The sequence below is a fragment of the Protomyctophum parallelum genome (genome assembly GCF_964188405.1).
Source record: "Protomyctophum parallelum genome assembly, chromosome: 7".
NCBI classification, from domain to species: Eukaryota; Metazoa; Chordata; class Actinopteri; order Myctophiformes; family Myctophidae; genus Protomyctophum; species Protomyctophum parallelum.
The window spans coordinates 31176468-31199393 of record NC_139705.1 but is presented as its reverse complement, the minus strand read 5'-3'; the positions used below and the strand labels follow the sequence as shown (position 1 = coordinate 31199393).

Genomic DNA, 22926 nt, shown 5'->3' with positions numbered 1-22926 from the left:
ACGAGGTGTCAGCATCACTTCTGTGAAATCCTGATGACAATCCAGATGGATTCACGCTTTCAAAAGGTCACACGCCGACACACTATCTTCTCTGTCTCGCACGCACGCACGCATGCACTCACACACACACGCACACAGACACACACAAACTTTAATTAAAAGTTGCTGTCAGGAAGGATTGTGCATGCATTAGCACCTTTCACAGACGTGAGAATTTCGTCAGCACAAAAGTTTTACCGACCGTAGGCAAGTCAATCAGGAACACTTTTAACTAATCCCCACGATTTAGGAGGATAGTTGCGAAGACCTTCAAAGCTCATCGCTCAAATGGGGGGGGGAGGGGGGGGTGCAATTCAAAGTGAGAGAAGTGATTCATTCCGAGGTGTCACCTAATGCGCGTTGGAGCGGGGGAGACAAAGTTGCACTGTTTCTACTTCTAAACTTTTGTATTCGTTTCTAACTCCCCATTAGACACCGGTGTGTCTTGTAATGAAGACAATACAAAGCAATAAAGGGTGATAACATTTATATCGTCGTCCCGAGGGCCACTGGGAGTCCCGACTGAACACACCCAATCAATCGTGACGTAATGTTCCTTCACCTTTGCAATGAACACACCCAATCAATCCTGATGTAATGTTTCCTTCACCTTTTCCAATGACGTTCCCATTAGCGTCTTTTGAGCGACAACAATGCTTAGCGTTCAGGCGCCGTCCCTTCGGGGGACGTCGATGAAGAACTCGAGCCCTTTTTTCTCTTTTGAGTCGCGGTGACCATCGCCGTATGGCACGCAGACAAGTCGGAGATTAGATTGACATATTGGCAGCCGTCGCGGAGTGAATTCAAGTGGCTCCATTCCCCATTAATCAATGCATTACATGCACTGAGCCACAGCAATGCTTCACCTTTGATACTCCTCCCACTGCGGCACCTGTCAAGCCCTCTTCTTCACAACGTTCTATCGCACGCACACACACACACACACACAGGCAACACTTGCGAGGTGTTTATTGAGTGACACGAATCTGCGTGCAGAGGTAGAACGTTTTGTTCTCGCCCCATATTTGCATACTGGGCCGTGGTTGGTTAAAGCCTGGTTCCAGACGAATCTGGTTGGCTCGTCACCATTTCGGCCGTGAAGTCCTCCCACAATTGACCTATAGCTATGCACTGCTATGGTCTAATCACAGCTAAGCATAACATGGGTTAGACAAACCTCTCCACCAATAGTTGTCCTATATGATAAACAGTGTTGGCAAGTAACTTAATATACTACTTTCAGTAATATTATTACTTTTTTCCAGTAATATGTAACTTAACTAGTTACTTTCACATTTTGAGTAATAATATTACATTTACTTTTTTTCAAAAGTAATATTATTACTATTTTCACGAGCCTTGGTGGAACTGTGGGTTTGAGTGTTTATTTATAATGGTAGACTGGGTTGAAGTCAAGTTGCTTTTCGGACTGCTGATCCGCTCTAGATCTAGACTCTAGAGCGGATACGGAAACGATGCACACTCGTCGGTACGTATGTGTGAAGTATCAGATGCAGAAGGGCGGGCCTTAAACCGTCCGGAACACGGAACAACAACCTAAACTAGTGTGTGTAACTCGTTAGACTGCAGAGAGAAGAGATGTAAATAAACTAACAATGGAGGAGGTGGAGGAGACAGAAACACCGGCACAACAAAGCGTTATAACATTCAATACTTGGAAGTATTCGCATTATTTTGAGTATGTCCGTGATCAAGACGAGATGAACATTATTGTCCGCTGCAAGTTGTGCATACGGAAGAAGCTATATTCCACGTCGAAATCTACTTCTAATCTATGTCTAATCTATGTACAAATGGATCCATCATCATGAGTTAAATAAACACTGCAGAATAGGGGAGGGGGGACTGCTAATGTTGAAAATGCAAAGTAAAGGTCATTACACACTGGCGAATTGGCGACGCGATATATTCGTGCGAATAATTCGCATTTAAAAAAAAACAATTGAAGTCCATGCAAGCTTCCACATCAGTGGCGAATGTGCGAATGTGCGAAAATGCGACCGTTTTCGCTTTTATTTGTTCGCTCTGGTGTCGTATTTTGCAGAGATTCGCAGGCGAACTGCAACATGCAATATTTCGCATTTTCAGATCGCTTATTCGCATCGCGTCGCTAATTCGCCAGTGTGTAATGACCTTAAGACTTTTGGGGACAAAATATGCAATTACTGGGGGCGAGAGAAAAAAGTAATAAGTAAAGTAATAAGTAACTAGTTACTTTTCTCAGGGAGTAATAAGTAGTGTAACTTTATTACTTTTTTTAAAGTAATAAGTAATAAGTAGTATATTAGTGTTAAAGTAATATTTTGCCAACACTGATTGTTTAAAAAAAAAAAATGTCAAGCACATTTTTCCAGTGGATATGGCAAGCCTTGTTGACGGATTTGGAAGATATTTAGAAAGTCTGGTTCCAAAAATGAACTAGTGTTTAATGTGTAAAATCCATTATATTTACATTGGAATGAATGAGCCTGGCTGGAAAGTGTCCAAGTGGGAGTGTCTAAGTGGGAGAGTCCGGGTCTTAGCTAAAGGTGAATTGAGAGAGGGGCTAGACTTAATCTGTCTGCATGGGACAATATGCATTGCAAAGGCAGATGAAGGCTGGCTACGCAAGGCTATAGGCCTTCAGTTCATGTAAATATGTTTTGTGATGAAAAAAAGACTGCATTGTAAATACCCTTGGCTTTGGTGTCACCTACAGCTTACAACAGAGGTAAAACAGCAAGGGTGAGGCCATTAAGAAAATGCAGAGCGAAGGCTCACATGCCACAGAGAGTGTATTTCTTGGATCAAAGGTCCATCTATCAAACTCTTACTCCTACACTTGCACGCACCAGTACTGATGACCGTACAGACCATTCTAAACTCAACCTAGTCATGATTGGCTGCATCCTAGGCCAATGGGAGTCTGAATGGCATAAAAACCCATACTCTGAATGCCGCAACACAGAGCGAGTGGCAACAACAGCTCATTTTATGAGCCAACTGGAGCGAACAGGAAAGCCATAACAAAACACAGTGAGTGAACCAACAGAAGAACGTCGGAAACTAACGAAAACGGGCACTACGAGAGCTCGTTGCACCTGGCAGTTATGACCCAGAGTAAGACCTTTTCATGTGTCCCAGTAGCCCACCAAATCAATATTTTCTACTTCCACTGGAGAAGGTCTTACGCAGTAGCGCCATAGCATTCATACAAGCCTCATAAGCGCGGCACAAGCTTGTAGATCTGCAGTTTTTGAAAAATCATGAAAATGTGGCGCAAATCATTCAATATCAATATATATTCTGTCAGTTAACCGTTTTTAACTCAAACCGTTGCTTCGGGGGGACGGGGGACGGACAGACAGATAACTCTGGGGGTCCTTGACATGAAAAAGGTTGAGCACTACTGACATATAAATATAGGTTTTTCAGAAAACCGTTTTAGAATTGGCCTCATGGGTCTCAATGGGTTAAAGCAGAAAAAAGCCATGAAGAACACAGAATATAGAAATCCCACACTATGAGGCTCCGCTGTAGGTCTTCCCAGGTGGAGATTGGTGTCCACACTTGAGCTGCTTGATTAACTGCACAGCACACAAGTCATTCCCCCGGAGTCTGGGATGAAGGAGTCCGGCACAATGATATCAACGAGTTACAGGAGATGACAGTGTCGTCGTCATATCAATTTTCATCCCCTCACAGACACATTTCACTTAGCCAGGAGTGAGATTGGGCCCCGAGCAACGCCACAGTACAAATAATTGTCGCCGCGTGGCCGCACCTGTCAAACATGGTTAACTGTCCCACTCTCCACGGACAAGAAGAAGAGGAAAGGGAATAGATAGGCTCCATTTAGTTTAGGAAATGGTTTGCCTTAAATTGCAGCGGCAGCTCTTAAAGCGCTTGCAACCAGCAGCAACGGGATTGGAGTAATGGAAAGTGAGATAAAAGAAAATATCAAGACGTGGAAAAATAATCATGACGGAGTTTGTCAAGGCTGTATCACTGCTAGGAGTTGACCTGCTGCCTAGAGATCTTGTAAATGTAACACCAGGGATTCCAACCCACCCAGGTCTCCTGCTTGTGTGGGAAAAAAACTAACGTATGCCAGCTCCCACTCTTCCAAGAGGGAATTTGCCTTATATAGATATATATATATATATATATATATATATATATATATATATATATATATATTTATCCCAATAAAAGCCACAGGCTACGAGAGAACGAGTCACGCTTGTATTGTTATTCTTCCGGTTTGAGGGAAAGGAAGTTCCAGATTGAGGGTTCCGGCCTGATGACTATAAAACAATGAATACTCACCTGGCTTCTAAATCCTGGAATGTCTTAGTGTTAGTCTAGTTTTAGTCGACTCAATATCATAGGATTTTAGTCGACAAAATGTACAGCTGATTTAGTCGACTAAAATGTATTTTGGCAGGCCTTGATGCCGTCGTAATTTTTACACTTGCTGAAAATCTATCTACAAGCTCACAACGCATCACGCTGCGACGCGTTGTGAGCTTGTACATCGGCTATTTTCAGCACACAACCAAGTGTAAAATGACTTATACTGGATCTCTTCCGTCATAGTTTCAGTCAACGAAAACAACAAGGGTCTATTTTTCTACTTACTCAAAGCGCTTACAATGGTCCATTCATTCATACATTGGGAGGTGAAGCGGTCAACAGTCAACGCCTGCGTCCTCACTTTCCACATCCACACACCAACGGTGGCAACCACTGGAGGCAATGTGGGGTTCAGTGCCTTGCCCAAGGACACTTCCACATGTGGACACAACCACTGGAGGCAATGTGGGGTTCAGTGTCTTGCCCAACCACTGGAGGCAATGTGGGGTTCAGTGTCTTGCCCAACCACTGGAGGCAATGTGGGGTTCAGTGTCTTGCCCAACCACTGGAGGCAATGTGGGGTTCAGTGCCTTGCCCAAGGACACTTCCACATGTGGACAGGAGGGGCCGGGATTGCAGCCGCCGACCCACGGATCATTGGACGACCTGCTCTACCTCCTATATGGGGCTCTGAGCCCCATATGCTGCATATGGCTTCAGCATACACAAAGAAACAAACTGAAACTGGTGCTAAACAGCACCAAGGCTTGTAATCATAGTGGAACCTCTTTCAGGATTATTCCAAAAAAAGAATAGTAGATAACTCTAACTCAATGTCACCTTCATGTCCCACAATAAAATAAACTGCCTAGTTCCACTTTGTGCTTGCTTTCTGAGGGAGTTGTAGAACTTTCTGCACTCTGACCAGCATTACTTATCATGTCACACTCTGCACACGGTCTGGTCGTCCCCCTCCCTTCGGGCAGTCCGTGGCTGTGTAGTATTAATATTAACCCATTTTGGTGTTTTAAGCATTCTGTTCTACTTTCTACACGGAGTGCCGCACTACGAGCTTGTAGGTCTGCTATTTTTGAAAAGTCGTGAAAATGTGGTGCAAATCTTTGAATATATATTCTTTCAGAGCGAACGTTTTTAACTCAAATCTTTGCTTCTGGGGGGTCCCTGGAACAGCATATTGTTCATAACAGATGGGGGTCGGCGGCCAATTACATACATTTTGGGGGCCCTTGACATGAACATGTTTGAGAACCACTGACATAGAAACATGGGTTTTTCAGAAAACTTTCAGAAATATTTAGAAGACATTTGTAGAACCGTTCCCAGGTCTAAATGGTTTAAGCTTCTTCTCTTATATAGCTGTGAGAATCATGAACTCTAGACCTTGAACTCTGACCTTTGCACTAGTGATCTGAGAGACTACACATGAACTCTGCATTATATGAACTTGAGCTGTGACACATGAACTTGAGCCAGGACATTAAAGCCAGAACATTATATGAACTTCAGCTGTGATGACACATGAACTGTTTATTTTTAATGCTGTTTATTAGTGCTGCTGCTTTTTTATGAGCCCCGCTATATTAGTGGGTTGTGTAATTGCTTTTTTCGGGGTTTTTAGGTTTTATGTTTATTAAGTGTTTTTTAGATTAGTGGTTCCCAAAGTGCAGGAGTTCCAGGGGGTCCATATGCAGCTAAATAATAGTTTGGAACCAAATTGACCCTTATGGGCCTGTAACTCTGAGAGTGTACAAATGGAAACAAATGGACCCGTTAGTTAAATTAACATAGAGTTTACAATATAAATTTGGGTCCCAGAGATAGAAATGCCATTAAATGAGGGGTCTGTAGCCTAATGCATGTGAAACTGGGGGTCCTTGAAATTGAACGGGTTGAGAATCACTGCTAAGAGCCATAACAATCTTCCCTTATGGGAGTCCTGGCATATCTTTTCAAATGGGGGGTCTGCGGGCTAATTAGTGCCCATAGTGCTCACTGCCGGGTGAGCAGTATGGGTTAGTGCCCCAGCCTGTGTCCTCCGTGAGGAGGAAGCCCAACCATCCTCTGTGAGGCCTTTAGGAGGGCCATTATAATCCACCAATGTAGTGCCTGGTGCTGGGAGTCTGGTGCAACGCACAGGTTCTGGGCCTGGTGAGAGCAGGAGTGGACCTGGTGAGACGTAGGGGCCCGGTCAGGAGTCAACCCACAGAGCCTACGTGATTGTGTCGCCTTGCTCATTCCCTGATGGACTGATCGAGGGTAGATACTGGGACGTAAGTCGGGATTTGATCAACCCCGGCTGGGTCGCCTGAGTGAGGGGTATGTTTATAGTAGACCCGAAACCCTGTTGACCTCAGGAAACATCACTGAGGATACGTCCCAGCCTTCCAGGTGCATCCATGCGATGTATTTTTTAGTTATAGTGTCAATTTGGGGGTCCTTGACATGAAAAAGTTGGGGAACCCAGAGTAAACAAATGTCGTTCGTAATGACAATACAACTCCTTGAACCTAGAGTAGTACAGTCTGCAGTCGCTACAGGTTGCTGTTACAGATACAAAACACCACAAGTCATTCTCCAACATCTGATTAAACTCCCCAGGCTCTTCTCAAGCATCTTTCTCATGTCTGGCTATTGGCTACAAATCAATAAGTAAAATGCTGATAGTATCAGCAGGAGAAATATGGGTCAGGCATGCAGGGACTGCCAACAACTGATTGGTTGTGCGCATAGCAGCAGCAGCGGCCAGGAGGAATAATGGCACAGAGAATGCAAGCAGAACTGGGAAATAATGATAATATTATGTCACCCCAAAACCACCGATATTGTCAAGCCTTCTCTAGACATCCATGATCATAGGTTTTCAAAGTCTCCTCTTAAAACACAATCAGCGCCGGGATTCCTTCAAAATAGGAGCTCTGGGGTGCTGGAAAGACATGGCCGCTTTTACTCTGAAACACACGACCCGGAAACAATCCGGAAAAAAATGTTTGCTTTACATTGCTATTGTTTTAATGTATACGATATATACAGTATGATCCAAAAAGCGTTCATATTTGGCGGGAGAGACGGATGAGGAGCAGAAATGAAGCACTAGTATATCCGTCAGCTCAAGACCATGGAGAGCGCCCTGGATTAGGAGAGACGAAGCATTTTTTCTGCCACGCTAATAGCTAAGTCAACGGTAAGCTAACATGAGCCGAGAGTGTAGCATACGGTGGCCGAAAGTCGAACTGAAAAGAAAAATGCAGAATATTCTTCTCTCGCCTGGTATCATTGAGGATGCGACGTCTACAGACGTCGTATGCACCCGACGGTTCGATTCCCTATGACGTTTTCAGACGTCCTACGTAGTACGTACGGAATGTGTTAAAGGACCACTTCACCACTTTTCAATGTTCATGATAAAATGTGTCTCATTGGAGGGCAGTTCAGAAAACCGTCCACCAGTGACACCATCGATGGAGAATCCAAGCTAATAGAAATGGCAGACTTTCCATTCCTGTTGCAATGCGTTCTCACAATAATAAAACATCCAAATACAGGTATTTGGCCTGGTCCGGTTTAGCGGTAATCCAGCATGACACTGTGTTGCGGGTTCGAGTCCCGATCTGAACGAACTTTACTGTGATCTATCAATAAAGTCCAGTTCCTGGTTGTGTCTCAGCCAATCACAATCTTAGCCAGAGAGAGAGAGACAGAGAGACAGAGAGAGAGAGGCATTGCTGCTGAAGCATCTTTATGTTACTGCAGTGCCTCAAATGTCTTCAGATGCATATTTTACTTCACTGTCCAAAGTTAAAATGGGAATGCAACTCATCCACCTCTAAATGGCAATAGTTCAGCACATGCCACCATAGATTTGTTCCATTTCTTTAAAACGAAAGTTGTAATATTTGTCTTAAATCATGATCACAATGTTATCAATTAAAAACGTATGAACTTGTGAAAAATAAGTAAAATCAGCACTTGGCCTTCAATGAGTTTTAATGCAGCATCCGGCAGGTCCTCTTGAATTATAATCAGAACAGAGTGGTGGCCCTGTAGTAGCGTCTCCATGAAGACCATCTCTCTAGACCGATTCAGAGCTACGCAGCTGAATCCGTCAGCAACTCCCGTTATACAGTTCGTTGTTAGTAGGAATGTCAACAAAGACGCACCACCGGAAGAAGAGGGCCGAGGGAGAGTGAACGGGCCAAACATCCGGTCTCTACACGGTGCCGTGTCATTAGTCAGAAGGTTCATTGTTCCGAAATTACTATCCCTATCTCTAACCCTAACCTAAACCTAACCGCAAGCACGGGAGCAAACCTAAACCTAACCGCAAGCACGGGAGCAAACCTAAACCTAACCGCAAGCACGGGAGCAGTGCATGTTCGGACTAACGGGACTTCGGATCTATGGGCAGTTCCCCTCTACACGCGGACCCAAAGGCAAACCCAAGTGCCTTACCGTGTTGTGGCAGTCCTCGTTGACCAGCTGCAGCAGTCGTCTCTCCAACACCTCCAGGGACGGCTGGAGGGACACGCTCAGTCTGTCCAGGGTGTAGGACCATGAGTCCAGCAGCTGGGGTCTCAGGAGAGCGTCTCCTACAGGCCAGAGATAGCATTATAGCATCTATTACTCTGTGTGTGTGTGTGTGTGTGTGTGTGTGTGTGTGTGTGTGTGTGTGTGTGTGTGTGTGTGTGTGTGAGAGCGTGTGTGTCCCACAAACCCACATGCCCTCTTTAAGCCATCGTTTTGGCAGTATAGATGTTTTGCGGGCTATAGGCTCGGTGGGTTAGTTAGGGTCAGTATAGGTGTTTGCGGGCTATAAGCTCGGTGGGTTAGTTAGGGTCAGTATAGGTGTTTGCGGGCTATAGGCTCGGTCGGTGGGTTAGTTAGGGTCAGTATAGGTGTTTTGCGGGCTATAGGCTTGGTGGGTTAGTTAGGGTCAGTATAGGTGTTTTGCGGGCTATAGGCTCGGTAGGTTAGTTAGGGTCAGTATAGGTGTTTTGCGGGCTATAGGCTCGGTGGGTTAGTTAGGGTCAGTATAGGTGTTTTGCGGGCTATAGGCTCGGTAGGTTAGTTAGGGGCAGTATAGGTGTTTTGCGGGCTATAGGCTCGGTGGGTTAGTTAGGGTCAGTATAGGTGTTTTGCGGGCTATAGGCTCGGTGGGTTAGTTAGGGTCAGTATAGGTGTTTTGCGGGCTATAGGCTCGGTAGGTTAGTTAGGGGCAGTATAGGTGTTTTGCGGGCTATAGGCTCGTGGGTTCGGTAGGGTCAGTATAGGTGTTTTGCGGGCTATATGCTTGGTGGGTTAGTTAGGGTCAGTATAGGTGTTTTGCGGGCTATAGGCTCGGTGCTTTGACTGCATTTCAATGCCTTAATTAGAGTCTCTGTCACCTGGATTTGCTGTGAGCCTCCGAAACTCCATCTGAATTAGTGCTCCATTGATTTGCTGTGAGCTAGCTGCCCAATACCCACTGAAATATTTATAAAACAGCAAGAGAGGGAGGGTGGAGAGAGAATGAGCGAACGAGAGAGAGGTTGGGGTTGATACGAGTTCTCGGGACAAAACAACCACAAAACAGCCTCCAATTGGATGCGTGTGAACTTTATCCGATCCAATTGAGAGGTAAAGCACTTCCAGCCCAACGGATGCAGTGGAAGGGCCTTCGCAATCACCACCTCCAGTCCACAACAGAGCGGGAAAGAAAAAAAGAAAATAGCAGGTGTGATTGTAATCTCTTCAAAGTGTAATGTACTGTAGCCATCGCAGCGTTTCATTGAGACCCCTTGTCTCTGGGAGGGGAGGTGGACGGCTCTGTATATGCACTGTGAATAGCAAGTCGGCAGCTGCATTCTTAAAAGGCGGCTTAGGTCTCGGCTTGCTCACAGACCCGGAAAAATGGAGGGGATTTGGCCCGCCAACATATAGCTCTCGCCGACTCCCAATGATTGTGTCTGCACTGTCAGACTTCATTACATTCACCGCTTGGAAACGTACTTCTAAGTACACTGCATTTCAATTTCTGTCCCCCTGCAGTAAAGGCTGGCATTTTTAAGCTATTTTATGCGTGGCATAATGTTATAGACAGCAAACTGTGTCTAATGTTTTTTTGATTGCTTTCAGGTGAGGTCGTTCCTACTAATCCCGTGTCCTGGAGTGGCATCTTTCAGGTGCGTCAGACAGGTAGGGTTGCACAATTACTCGAAAGTAATGGAAAAGTCCTGATTCCATGGTCTTGCATTGAAGCGCGGCACTCGGGTTCAAACGTCCTATTTGGTCAGATGTTGCACCTTGACCTCCATCTCCTCAGCGGTACACAAGTGTTGACGACCAGAACAATATCGTACAACCCATCTCCCCATCCAGCAGGCTCACAGAGGAAGAACAACATCACAGAGGCCTTTGCATACCATTTGGCCGTATAGCAACTAGAACGGACAATGAGCAACAAAAGCATTCTTTCCGTGCCGTGCATGCATGCGCACAACATAGTTGCGTTCCGTGCCTCCTTCAATGAACACATAATTGAAGGAATCTGATACCCAGACATGTTTGCAGTAGGAATGCATTGTGTTTCAATTTAAATTGGATGATGAGCGACATTAGAAAAAACTAAACCGGATGAGAGCGGATTAGGAGGATTAGGTGGTTCTGCAGGATTTTCCAGATTTTCCGTGCAGGTGTTTCGTTTGCCTTTGTTTTGCGTTGCCTTTCCTTTCACACAAATGTTCTTATCAGTACGAGACGGCATGAAATGCATTATTACATTTCAAAAAGCATCTGTCCTCCATAATAGCTGCAATAAAAACACAGTGCAGTTCATCTAGAAGGGAAAGTGTTTTCATCAAGCTGAAGGTCAAATATTGTGAAAATGTGAAGACTGAATTATCACCTCAAACTCAACTCAACTCAAATGTATTTGTATGGCCTCAGAGGGATTCATACTGTAGCACCACATTTAATAAAGGAAATAAAAACACCCCCACCTCCATCCTTGGAGCCTTCACTGGGTGACAAAAGTCTCCACTTTTCTCTCAAGAAAAGAGAAGAAACAAACCAACAAAAGAATAAAACTAAAAATTGTCTAGGCTGATAAAGTGACAGTAAAGGTGGTTGCACACTGCTAAAAATCAGAAAAATGCAGCAGTGTGCAGGGACCTGTAACTGCAACAAAGTACCTAGTGCTACTGTATCTTATGTATAAATTATAGGGCTGTCAAAATTAGTGAGTTAACTGAGTTAATTAAATTGTGAAATTAATCAGATTATAAAAATCCATGCTTGGATGACCCGCCCCATAAATCCCATCCACACTGCACTATCTAGCCCTATCTGGATGAAAAAAAACACAAGTTGGTTATTGCCATAAGAGATTTTACATAGGCAGCGGCTCAAATCTCATAACACTACAACGGGGTGAGAGACAGAGAAACACCATCCTGCCATACTTTTTTGTTATAAAGAATGAAAACATACATACATAATTATGTATAGTTAAATGTATATCCGCCTTCTGTCATTTATCTTATCATTCCCACAACACTATACAGAAAGACATGGCGTATTTTGGACATAGTTCGAATGGTGATTAATCATGATTAATTATTCTTTAAGCTGTGATTAATATGATTAAAAGTTTTTATCGTTTGATAGCCCTAATAAATTCACAAAACCTGTCTGCCTGTGTGTGTCCTGGGCATAACTAGGGCACCGTCTGAGAATGGATACCACGGCTGCTCTGAAAGTGTAACCAGTACAACATGCATTGTTCCTGACTTGCATCATTCCCCGGAGGCCAGAGGCTGTTTATAAATAACGATATCGATTGTAATATCTATTCTATTGTTATTAGTCTGTAGTAACGGGTAGACTGGAGAGGTATTTTGACCATCAGATGATGAGGCTTAATCAGGATTTTGGCTAGGACTAGACTGAGCTGTGGACATGTTTCCATGTACAGTATGTAATCGTATTTTCCTTTTGGTTTTGTGTTATGTCAAATGTGTGTAATGCCTATATGTGTCGCATACGAGGTCGCTGGGTCGCAAGACAAATTTCAGTGCAAACTGACAATAAAGTACTATGCCATGCCCATGCCATGCCATATCGTACAGCACTCAGTGGTGGAAAAAGTACTCGATAGTTTTACTCAAGTAAGAGCATTGCATTTTGCATTTTAAGGTATTCGTTTTTAGGAAACAGGGAGAGAGAGATACTGGGGAGGACACGCAGAAAAGAGTCGTCGGGATCGGTACTCCGCGTCGTGTCACGCAAGGCCTCAAGTAGCGTACCCGGCGCTGCTATATTACTACAGCATAATGTTATATAACTGCTATATTACTACAGCAAAATGGTACCCAGTGCTGCTATATTACTACAGCATAACGGTACCCGGCGCTGCTATATTACTACAGCATAATGTTATATAACTGCTATATTACTACAGCATAATGGTACCAGGTGCTGCTATATTACTACAGCATACTGTTATATAACTGCTATATTACTACAGCATAATGGTACCAGGCGCTGCTATATTACTACAGCATAATGTTATATAACTGCTATATTACTACAGCATAATGTTATATAACTGCTATATTACTACAGCATAATGGTACCAGGCGCTGCTATATTACTACAGCATAATGTTATATAACTGCTATATTACTACAGCATAATGGTACCAGGCGCTGCTATATTACTACAGCATAATGTTATATAACTGCTATATTACTACAGCATACTGTTATATAACTGCTATATTACTACAGCATAATGGTACCAGGCGCTGCTATATTACTACAGCATAATGGCATATCAGTGATCCTGGTGACGCACGGTTAGAGATTCACAGTCGGGAAAACTTGGGATTCACTTATCGCGTACCAGTGGGACATGTCCTGAGTACCAGCACAGGTACACGTTACTGGTGGGGGGGTACACGCAGTAGTGGGACAGTACACGCAGTAGTGGGGCAGAAGTGGGATGTCACGCCTCATGACAACACGCCTCCATATATGGTCAAGCCTCGTGACATCACGCCTCTAAACAAATGTGTTTAAGTTCAGGAGACTTCGGAAAAAAGCAGTTCTCCTGAATGCGACCTTCCTTCCGGTGTGGCATGGAAAGGAGTGGCATTTGCATGTCTTCCACCATTAGTAAACGCTGCATTCGTGGTCTGGAGAAGGCAGTTGTTTTACAGACGGGTAAAAGGGCAGGGCCGAAGCCCCCTTTGATGTGCATGTAAATGGTAAATGGTGCATTTATATAGCGCATCCAAGGCGCATCCAAGGAGCCTTACATAGATGTGCATCAATTCACCCATTCACACACACATTCATACACTGATGGCGGCGGAAACCATGCAAGGGACCAACCAGCACATCGGGAGCAATTAGGGGTTCAGTCAAGGACACTTCGACACCAACTCTGGGGGAGCCCGGGTTCGAACAGGAAACCTTGCGGTTACCATCCAGCCACTCTACCCCTGAGCCACCGCGTACCAGCATAGGTACACGTACCAGTGGGACATGTCCTGCGTACCGGCATAGATACACGTACCAGTGGGACATGTCCTGCGTACCGGCATAGATATACGTACCAGTGGGACATGTCCTGCGTACCGGCATAGATACACGTACCAGTGGGACATGTCCTGCGTACCGGCATAGATATACGTACCAGTGGGACATGTCCTGCGTACCGGCATAGATATACGTACCAGTGGGACATGTCCTGCGTACCGGCATAGATATACGTACCAGTGGGACATGTCCTGCGTACCGGCATAGATACACGTACCAGTGGGACATGTCCTGCGTACCGGCATAGATATACGTACCAGTGGGACATGTCCTGCGTACCGGCATAGATATACGTACCAGTGGGACATGCCCCGTGTACCAGTGGGACATGTACCGTGTACCAGTGGGACATGTACCGTGTACCAGTGGGACATGTACCGTGTACCAGTGGGACATGTCCCGTTTACCAGTGGGACATGTCCCGTGTACCAGTGGGACATGTCCCGTGTACCAGTGGGACATGTCCCGCGTACCAGTGGGACATGTCCCGCGTACCAGTGGGACATGTCCCGCGTACCAGTGGGACATGCCCCGTGTACCAGTGGGACATGTCCCGTGTACCAGTGGGACATGTCCCGTGTACCAGTGGGACATGCCCCGTGTGCCAGTGGGACATGTCCCGTGTACCAGTGGGACATGCCCCGTGTGCCAGTGGGACATGTCCCGTGTACCAGTGGGACATGTCCTGTGTACCAGTGGGACATGTCCTGTGTACCAGTGGGACATGTCCCACGTACCAGCACAGGTACATTGTACCAGTGGTTGGGAAGAAATGTGCTATAAACCACATTTTGAAAGTATGCTTAAGAAACTAAAGTGCGGTTTCTAAAGGAGAAGAAAAAGAGTCGCTGCCACGGTATTAGATCACGGCGAGGTGGTATTTAATTTGTGAATATCCGTTCCACCTCGCTAGACGCAAAGCCGTTATAGATCACTTAGCCATCATTACTGCAATCTGTATGCTAAAGTGAACCGGCCGTCCCCAACTGGCTGCTTCACTGATACACCTTCATCTATAAATCAATCTTTCGTCAGCTCCCTCGCTTCACACTTCACTATATCACGTCGAACCCATCTCACGGCCCATGATAACAGGACTATTTAACTGCCTCATCAGTGCCCAAAAAAAAGGGTCTTCATGTACTCTGCTCGAGCCCTCTACCTGGAATGAACTTCAATAAACTTTGAAACTGTCGGTTTTCATTACAGCATCTAAGGCTAAGCTCAGTGGTTCTCAAAGTGCTGTCCAGGGTACTCTCAAGTGGCGTCTTTGGCACACTCTCAGTCTGTGACGTAGACTCCGTGGGGGTGGTGGGGCTCGAGCCCCCATGAGGAATTAGACCTGAATAAATATATATATATATATATATATATACTGTATATATATATTAGTGGTGGGCATAGATTAATTTTTTTAATCTAGATTAATCTCACTGCAATTCTGGAGTTAATCTAGATTAATCTAGATTAAAATGGCTCATTTGAACTCTGCCGAAAGCATTGAAAATATGTGTGCGCTACCTAAATAATGACCAGAAGTAAATCCTTGAACGGGCCACGTGGCCCATTAGACCAGGAGCCCTATCATAATTGGTAATGAAAATATAATAATGTTCAATACGCGGCGTACTGGTCATGGATTCTCCTTGTGATAGTTCGTCTCGCAGGTAGTTTGTAAAGCCCACCACACACCGGCTGCGTCCCCCGCGCGTCGCCGCGCGGCGGACACAGCCGCCTCCATTATTTTCAATGAACCTATCGCACACCGGCTGCGTCCGACACGCGCTGGCGCGCGGTCACGCCTCCACCCGGCTATCTGTGGGCGTGGCAATGGAATAGTCAACAAAACTCCCCAGCCGCGTGGTAGCGCGCTGCGTCCTGTTGGTGTTGCCGTGCGGCTATGGCGCACGGCAATACTGTACCGCGGCGGTCGCAGACGGTGTGTGTCGGGCTCTGATGGGTCGCCTGTGGCCCTAAGCTCGAGCCCATCATCTTCAACCACACTGATAGGCCGGCAGTTGATGGCAATCCACTGAGCTAGGAGGTTAGTTAGCTTGGCTGATAGAGTTGGGCTGACGGGCTTGCCACGGTTGCACTCCAACATTGTAGTTTGACGAACACTTTTCCCCGGAGCCATTAGTGCTTGGCCCGCCGGCAGCTTCGCTATCATCAACCAACGCAAAGGGATGCTTGTGCGTTAGGTGATACTTCAGACTTGAAGAACTCCTACAGTAAGCCATTTCTGCTTTGCACAGGGTGCAAACCACCTTGTTCTTGTCGAGGGTGCAAACCACCTTGTTCTTGTCGAGGTTTCCATTTGGAAGCTTCTTGTAAAGAAATTTCCCCTGAAGCAAACCCGGGTTCACAGAGTCCTGCATGCTGACGTTTGATGTGGCACGCCGCACTGTTCATTAATTTCACCCGTGTCCGGTTAGGTTAGGATTTGTTACCGCCCCGCTCTCAGAGTAATTTATTTCTTGTCCCTGTTAGGTTAGGACTTCTCCCTCCCACAGAGTAATTCCGCCAGGTAAAACTATCAAAGTGAAATTCCTAGTTTGCTCGCTTTATGCAGTCAATGCAGACCCAGCTCCCAGCATTTGCATGTCTTCCACCATTAGTAAACGCTGCATTCGTGGTCTGGAGAGGGCAGTTGTTTTACAGACGGGTAAAAGGGCAGGGCCGAAGCCCCCTTTGATGTGCATGTAAATGGTAAATGGTGCATTTATATAGCGCATCCAAGGCGCATCCAAGGAGCCTTACATAGATGTGCATCAATTCACCCATTCACACACACATTCATACACTGATGGTGGCGGAAACCATGCAAGGGACCAACCAGCACATCGGGAGCAATTAGGGGTTCAGTCAAGGACACTTCGACACCAACTCTGGGGGAGCCCGGGTTCGAACAGGCAACCTTGCGGTTACCATCCAGCCACTCTACCCCTGATCCACCGCCGCCCCACATGTCCCTGCCACCCAACAACAACATGTACCTGTTGGAGAGGGCGTCAGTCCTGGGATGTCCTGGTGGCCAGACACCAGCATGTTCTCTGGCAGGAGATGCATCACAGGGCCCAGGGCAGGGTGGCCTTTCACCACACAGTCCAAATGAGCTCCATCCATGACATTCAGGATATTGCCGTCTGAGAGAAAGAAAAAAGAAAAGAAAAAAAAGAACATGACTTCTTCATCTGAACTACTCGCATCACATTAGTGGGGGACATTGTGGTAATGAGGTGGCGGTGTGTGTCAGTCTGACGACGGATGCCCATGCCCCATTATCGTTATGGAGGACATATGGTGGCAGCACAACCAACTATAACCGCCCACTCACTCACACACCAAAACAAGTGTCACCTCTCCATTCGGCGCTTCCTAGGCTAATATTGATGTGAGGGTTGTTGGTATATCGCGTGCGACGCGCAGACAATGCCATTTTTCAATATTCCATTTGGCTGTCGGCGACCTAGGTGTGATGCTCCATTAACAGGGGCTGGGGGTGTGTGTGTGTGGGGGGGGGGGGGGTAGGCATGTCATTTGCGACACAAAAATGACGACCGTTCAGACGATGAGCTGCGAGATATGAGCAATGGGGTAGACATTGTCATCGTTCAAACGGGTCACCTGGTGACAGGCGTCGACCCGCGCCAATTCCTTTCATAAGTGCGGAGCGAGAGAGAGCGGGGCGGTTTGGAAACGAAACGAGGCGCCGCTACGTGTGCGCGCTGGCTTCACCCAGGCCCCAAGCACCGCCGCAAACAATCATTCAATGCCGACAGCATTCATAATTACACCTTCAACGGCAACAGTGACAATCATTAAGCCATTCCGGACGGGAACCCCTTTTGGTATTTTGCCGTTACTTTAGCCGTTGAAAAATAGCAGATCTATAAGCTCATAGCGGGGCATAGAGTGCCGCCATACGAGCCTGTAGATCTGCTATTTTTGAAAAATCGTGAAAATGTGACGCAGATCTTGGAATATATAATTATTTCAGAGCGGACCTTTTTAACTCAAATCCTTGCTTCTGGAGGGATCCCTGGAAAAAAAGAATTTCAGATGGGGGTCGGCGGCCAAATACAATTTCTGGGGTCCTTGACATGAAGTAGTTTAAAAGCCACCGATATAGAAACACTTTCAGAAAACTGTCCTGATTTATTTAAAAGACATTCAGTAGAATCTGGCCTGTGGCTGATTCTAAAAATGCCTTCTAAATCCTGACCTAAGTTTTATGAAAAACTTCAAATATATATAGCAGCATGATTTCTTTGTAATTTTTCATTAGTGTACATACTGTAACTGTAGAGAACCCCAAGAGGGGTTCCTGTCCAGAAGGGAAGGGTTACAAAAAGGGGTTCCCACCTATAATGGGTTAAGGAGAAAATAGCAGATCTACAAGCTCATAGCGCTGCACAAAGTGCCGTGCTATGAACTTGTAGGTCTGCTATTTTTTAAAACCTTTGAATATATATTCTTTCAGAGTGAACGTTTTTAAGTAAAATATTTGCTTCTGGGGGAGGGGTCCCTGGAACTACATATTTTCAGATGGGGGTCGGCGGCCAATTTCATAAGATTTCTGGGATCCTTGACATGATGTTTGAGAACCACTGACATAGAAAACCTTTTAGGATGTAGAATGGTCCTCAGGTCTAAGTGGGTTAAAGAGAGCTCCATTCACTGGATGGATCTGCAACGAGACTCATTATACGCCATACAGAACGAGTGGGCGTGGTCGAGGAGGCGAAACGCTGTGCAGAATGTGGTGTTTTTGGCCTCATAATAACGGTATAAACAAAAGAGGTGTGATGATAATGGCTGGCTGGAATCTCTCCCGTCCTGCAACGTGACTCACTTCCATCATGACACCATCAGCAGCTCTGAGCTCTTTAGTAGAGTCATTTAAATGGTGAAAACAAAACATACACAGAGATATCTCACACGCACACACACAAACACACACGAGAGATATCACACACACACACACACACACACTGTAATTAAGGTCAGTGAAAGTGGACGCATAGTCATAGTTTTGAAAGAAATGTAATAAATTCCTGTGCTAAGAGAGAATCATAATGGATCAAGTCCTCCTCCTGAATACAATACATAAAAGATTTAAACATGAGCTCCAGTCTGAGGTGGTGAGAGGCTGAGAGCACCATCAGCTACGCACAGAGAAAGATCCAGAGACTAAGTTCAATGCCAAGGATAGTGGAGAAGACTGACAAGGGCTCCAATTAATTATACCCCCTGATGAAGACCCCATACCGGATTATTATTATTTTTTGTATTGCCGTCTTGACGTGTAGTAATGTTCGAAGGCTTACATAGAGTTTGTGATCAAAGACCATTAGGTCACTGGGCCGTGGTTCAGTGGTCCAGGCACCTTGGCTGGTAGTCCAGTCTAGCAGTGTGCCGCGGGTTCGACTCCTGATCCCGACGGCCTTTGCTGCATGTCACCACCCCCCCCCCCCCCCCCCCATCATCTCTCTCCCCATTTCCTGTCAGCCTACTGTCTATCCCTCTATAAAAAAATAAAATAAAGGAAAAAGCCACATCTAGTGCCCTACTCCGCAAACAAAAACAAAACCGACTTAGTCCTCATTGGTTCCAAATACACACTCACCAAGCAACCCAGTTTCACCCTCACTATAGACAACTCCTCGGTTTCCCCCTTCCCTCAGGTTAAGAAGAGTCTGGATGTCGTCCTCGATATCACCCTATATCATTCCACACCCACATCACCAACACCATCCTTACCATCCATACTGTATATACTTCCCCCTCAGAAATATCAACCGCCTCCGCCCCTCACTCACTCCCAACCTCCCAATCCTGGTTCATGCTCTCGTCACCTACCGCTTGGATTATATAATTCCCTTCTTTTTGGTCTCCCCCACAAACTCCTCCATAAGCTCCAACTGGTCCAGATTCCAGAATGCTGCAGCACGAATCATCACCAGAAAGAACCCCATCAGTCACATCTTATCACCCCTTGTTTTACACCAACTCCACTGGATTCCTATCGAACACTGTTATACACCAACTCCACTGGCTTCCTATCGAACACTGTTTTACACCAACTCCACTGGCTTCCTATCGAACACTGTTTTACACCAACTCCACTGGCTTCCTATCGAACACTGTTTTACACCAACTCCACTGGCTTCCTATCGAACACTGTTATACACCAACTCCACTGGCTTCCTATCGAACACTGTTTTACACCAACTCCACTGGCTTCCTATCGAACACTGTTTTACACCAACTCCACTGGCTTCCTATCGAACACTGTTTTACACCAACTCCACTGGCTTCCTATCGAACACTGTTTTACACCAACTCCACTGGCTTCCTATCGAACACTGTTTTACACCAACTCCACTGGCGCCCATCGAACACTGTTTTACACCAACTCCACTGGCTTCCTATCGAACACTGTTTTACACCAACTCCACTGGCTTCCTATCGAACACTGTTATACACCAACTCCACTGGCTTCCTATCGAACACTGTTTTACACCAACTCCACTGGCTTCCTATCGAACACTGTTTACACCAACTCCACTGGCTTCCTATCGAACACTGTTTTACACCAACTCCACTGGCTTCCTATCGAACACTGTTTTACACCAACTCCACTGGCTTCCTATCGAACACTGTTTTACACCAACTCCACTGGCTTCCTATCGAACACTGTTTTACACCAACTCCACTGGCTTCCTATCGAACACTGTTTTACACCAACTCCACTGGCGCCCATCGAACACTGTTTTACACCAACTCCACTGGCTTCCTATCGAACACTGTTTTACACCAACTCCACTGGCTTCCTATCGAACACTGTTTTACACCAACTCCACTGGCTCCCATTGAACACTGTTTTACACCAACTCCACTGGCTTCCTATCGAACACTGTTTTACACCAACTCCACTGGCGCCCATCAAACACTATTTTACACCAACTCCACTGGCTTCCTATCGAACACTGTTATACACCAACTCCACTGGCTTCCTATCGAACACTGTTTTACACCAACTCCACTGGCTTCCTATCGAACACTGTTTTACACCAACTCCACTGGCTTCCCATTAAATCCCGCATTGACTATAAGATCCTCCTTCATACATTCAAGGCCATCCATAACCCCCCCATACCTTGTTCACGTCGACAAACATTTTCATGTCAAGGACCCCCAAAATGACACTCATTAGCCCGCGGACCCCCATTAGAAAACATATGCCAGGGACGCCCATAAGAGAAGCGTTTCAGTGATGTTCAACTGTTTTCATTTTAAGGATCCCCCAGTTGGACATGCAACAGGCTACGGACTCCCATGTAATGGCATTTCTATCTCTGAGACCCAGATTTATATTGTAAAATCAATGTGGGAACCAATGTCTTAGGTCTGCCTCCTCCATCAAACTGAAAGTCCTCCCTGCCCGTCTGTGCACCATGGGGTCAAGAGCTTTCAGCCGCTCGGCCCTTCACCTCACCCCGTATGTAAGAAACATGGACTCAATCACCACATTTCAAACCCACCTGTTTAGGCAGGATATGGCTAACCTCTGTGTTTTCTGCTACAACCTTGTATTTTTTGCTTTTGCTTTTAAACTGTGTTTTGTATCTATTGTTTTTAAGCGTGACACTGATGGATCAGATAAATACAAGGTGAGGTTGGTAGCAAAAGGCTGAATGCAGGGGAAGAGACATTCTCACCCAAAGCAGTTTTGACAAGCGTGAGAGTGATCATGCAATAGACAGCACAGGAGGAATTAGTCCTGCTGCAAATGGATGTAAAGACAGACTATTTGCATGCACCGATTTATTGCAAAATCCAGCTGACCACTGTGTAAGTTGATTAGCGGTATACTGTGGTTACTTTGCGCCAAAAACCGTGCCAGCCGACCCGCCATTTGATGCGTATGCGAATAAAACAGCAAATTTGTGCCTGGTTTGCTGGGACCAGATTACACAAATTACCATATGGCTTACGTCATCATTTAGAGCTAGTCATACATATACACACCATGTACTCTGGTCCCAGCGGTCACTGTGTGTATACAAAAGAGAAACATGAGAATATGATGACGCATGGCAATTATCATAGCAGCTAACAATTAAGGGTGTACTCAACAGTGTGAAAATGCTCAAAATCTGGTAGGCTAAAGAAAGATAGTAAAACTCTCCCCTGTCAGGTGAAAAGAAGCGCTCATGCATTGAAGCATGAGGTCAGTCTGTTGTGACCCATCCTGTATAAGTGTGTTTTTAAGAGGGATTATTCTAAAACTCGTTAAGGATCTGGTTAAATTAGGTTCCTCTGGTAGGCTGTTCCAGCACCTGGAAAAAGGTGAAATTAGCCTTTGACGAGTACCCTTCCCTTCCTTCAGTGGACGCTCAGACACTCAACACCGGTGTATGTGAAGAAGCAGGCTCTTTTCCTTCAGCATCTCCTCTGCAGATTAAGGTAAAATGTCAAATGTAATGTAAAATTTGCCTTAATCTGGATGCGAGTTCACCTTCCTAGCGGGAATGTTATTGTCAGTTTATGTGCTTTGTATTAAGTCACATTGTATAATGGTGTGACTGTAGATCTGTGAAACACGTCTAAGTCGTTCTTTCTCAATCCATACTGTATGTCAAATTTACGGACAGATTATGTTGTGTTAAAAAAAGCAGATTTACAAACTAGTACACAACGAGTTGCAGAGTGACATGTTGTGTGAGCTTGTAGGTCTGCGAATAAGTTGTGATGTACCAAAAACCAAAAGTCCTGCATTGACTTCCATTATATATATATATATATATATATATATAGATAGAGAGAGAGAGAGAGAGAGAGAGAGAGAGAGAGAGAGAGAGAGAGAGAGTCCAGTGTGGCGCTCTGTAAAAAGCCCGTCTGCACTCCAGTGGTCGGAGACGTGTGGTAC

General features: G+C 45.5%; 1 protein-coding gene across 1 annotated transcript in view; it reads right to left on the bottom strand.

Annotated features, from left to right (window-relative positions):
* Positions 1–22926, bottom strand: part of nphp4 (nephronophthisis 4) — a 332049-nt gene that overhangs the window by 242729 nt on the left and 66394 nt on the right. Inside the window, 2 exon segments of the mRNA XM_083769763.1 lie at positions 8866–9002; positions 16988–17137. Coding sequence (XP_083625889.1) covers positions 8866–9002; positions 16988–17137 — 287 coding nt within the window.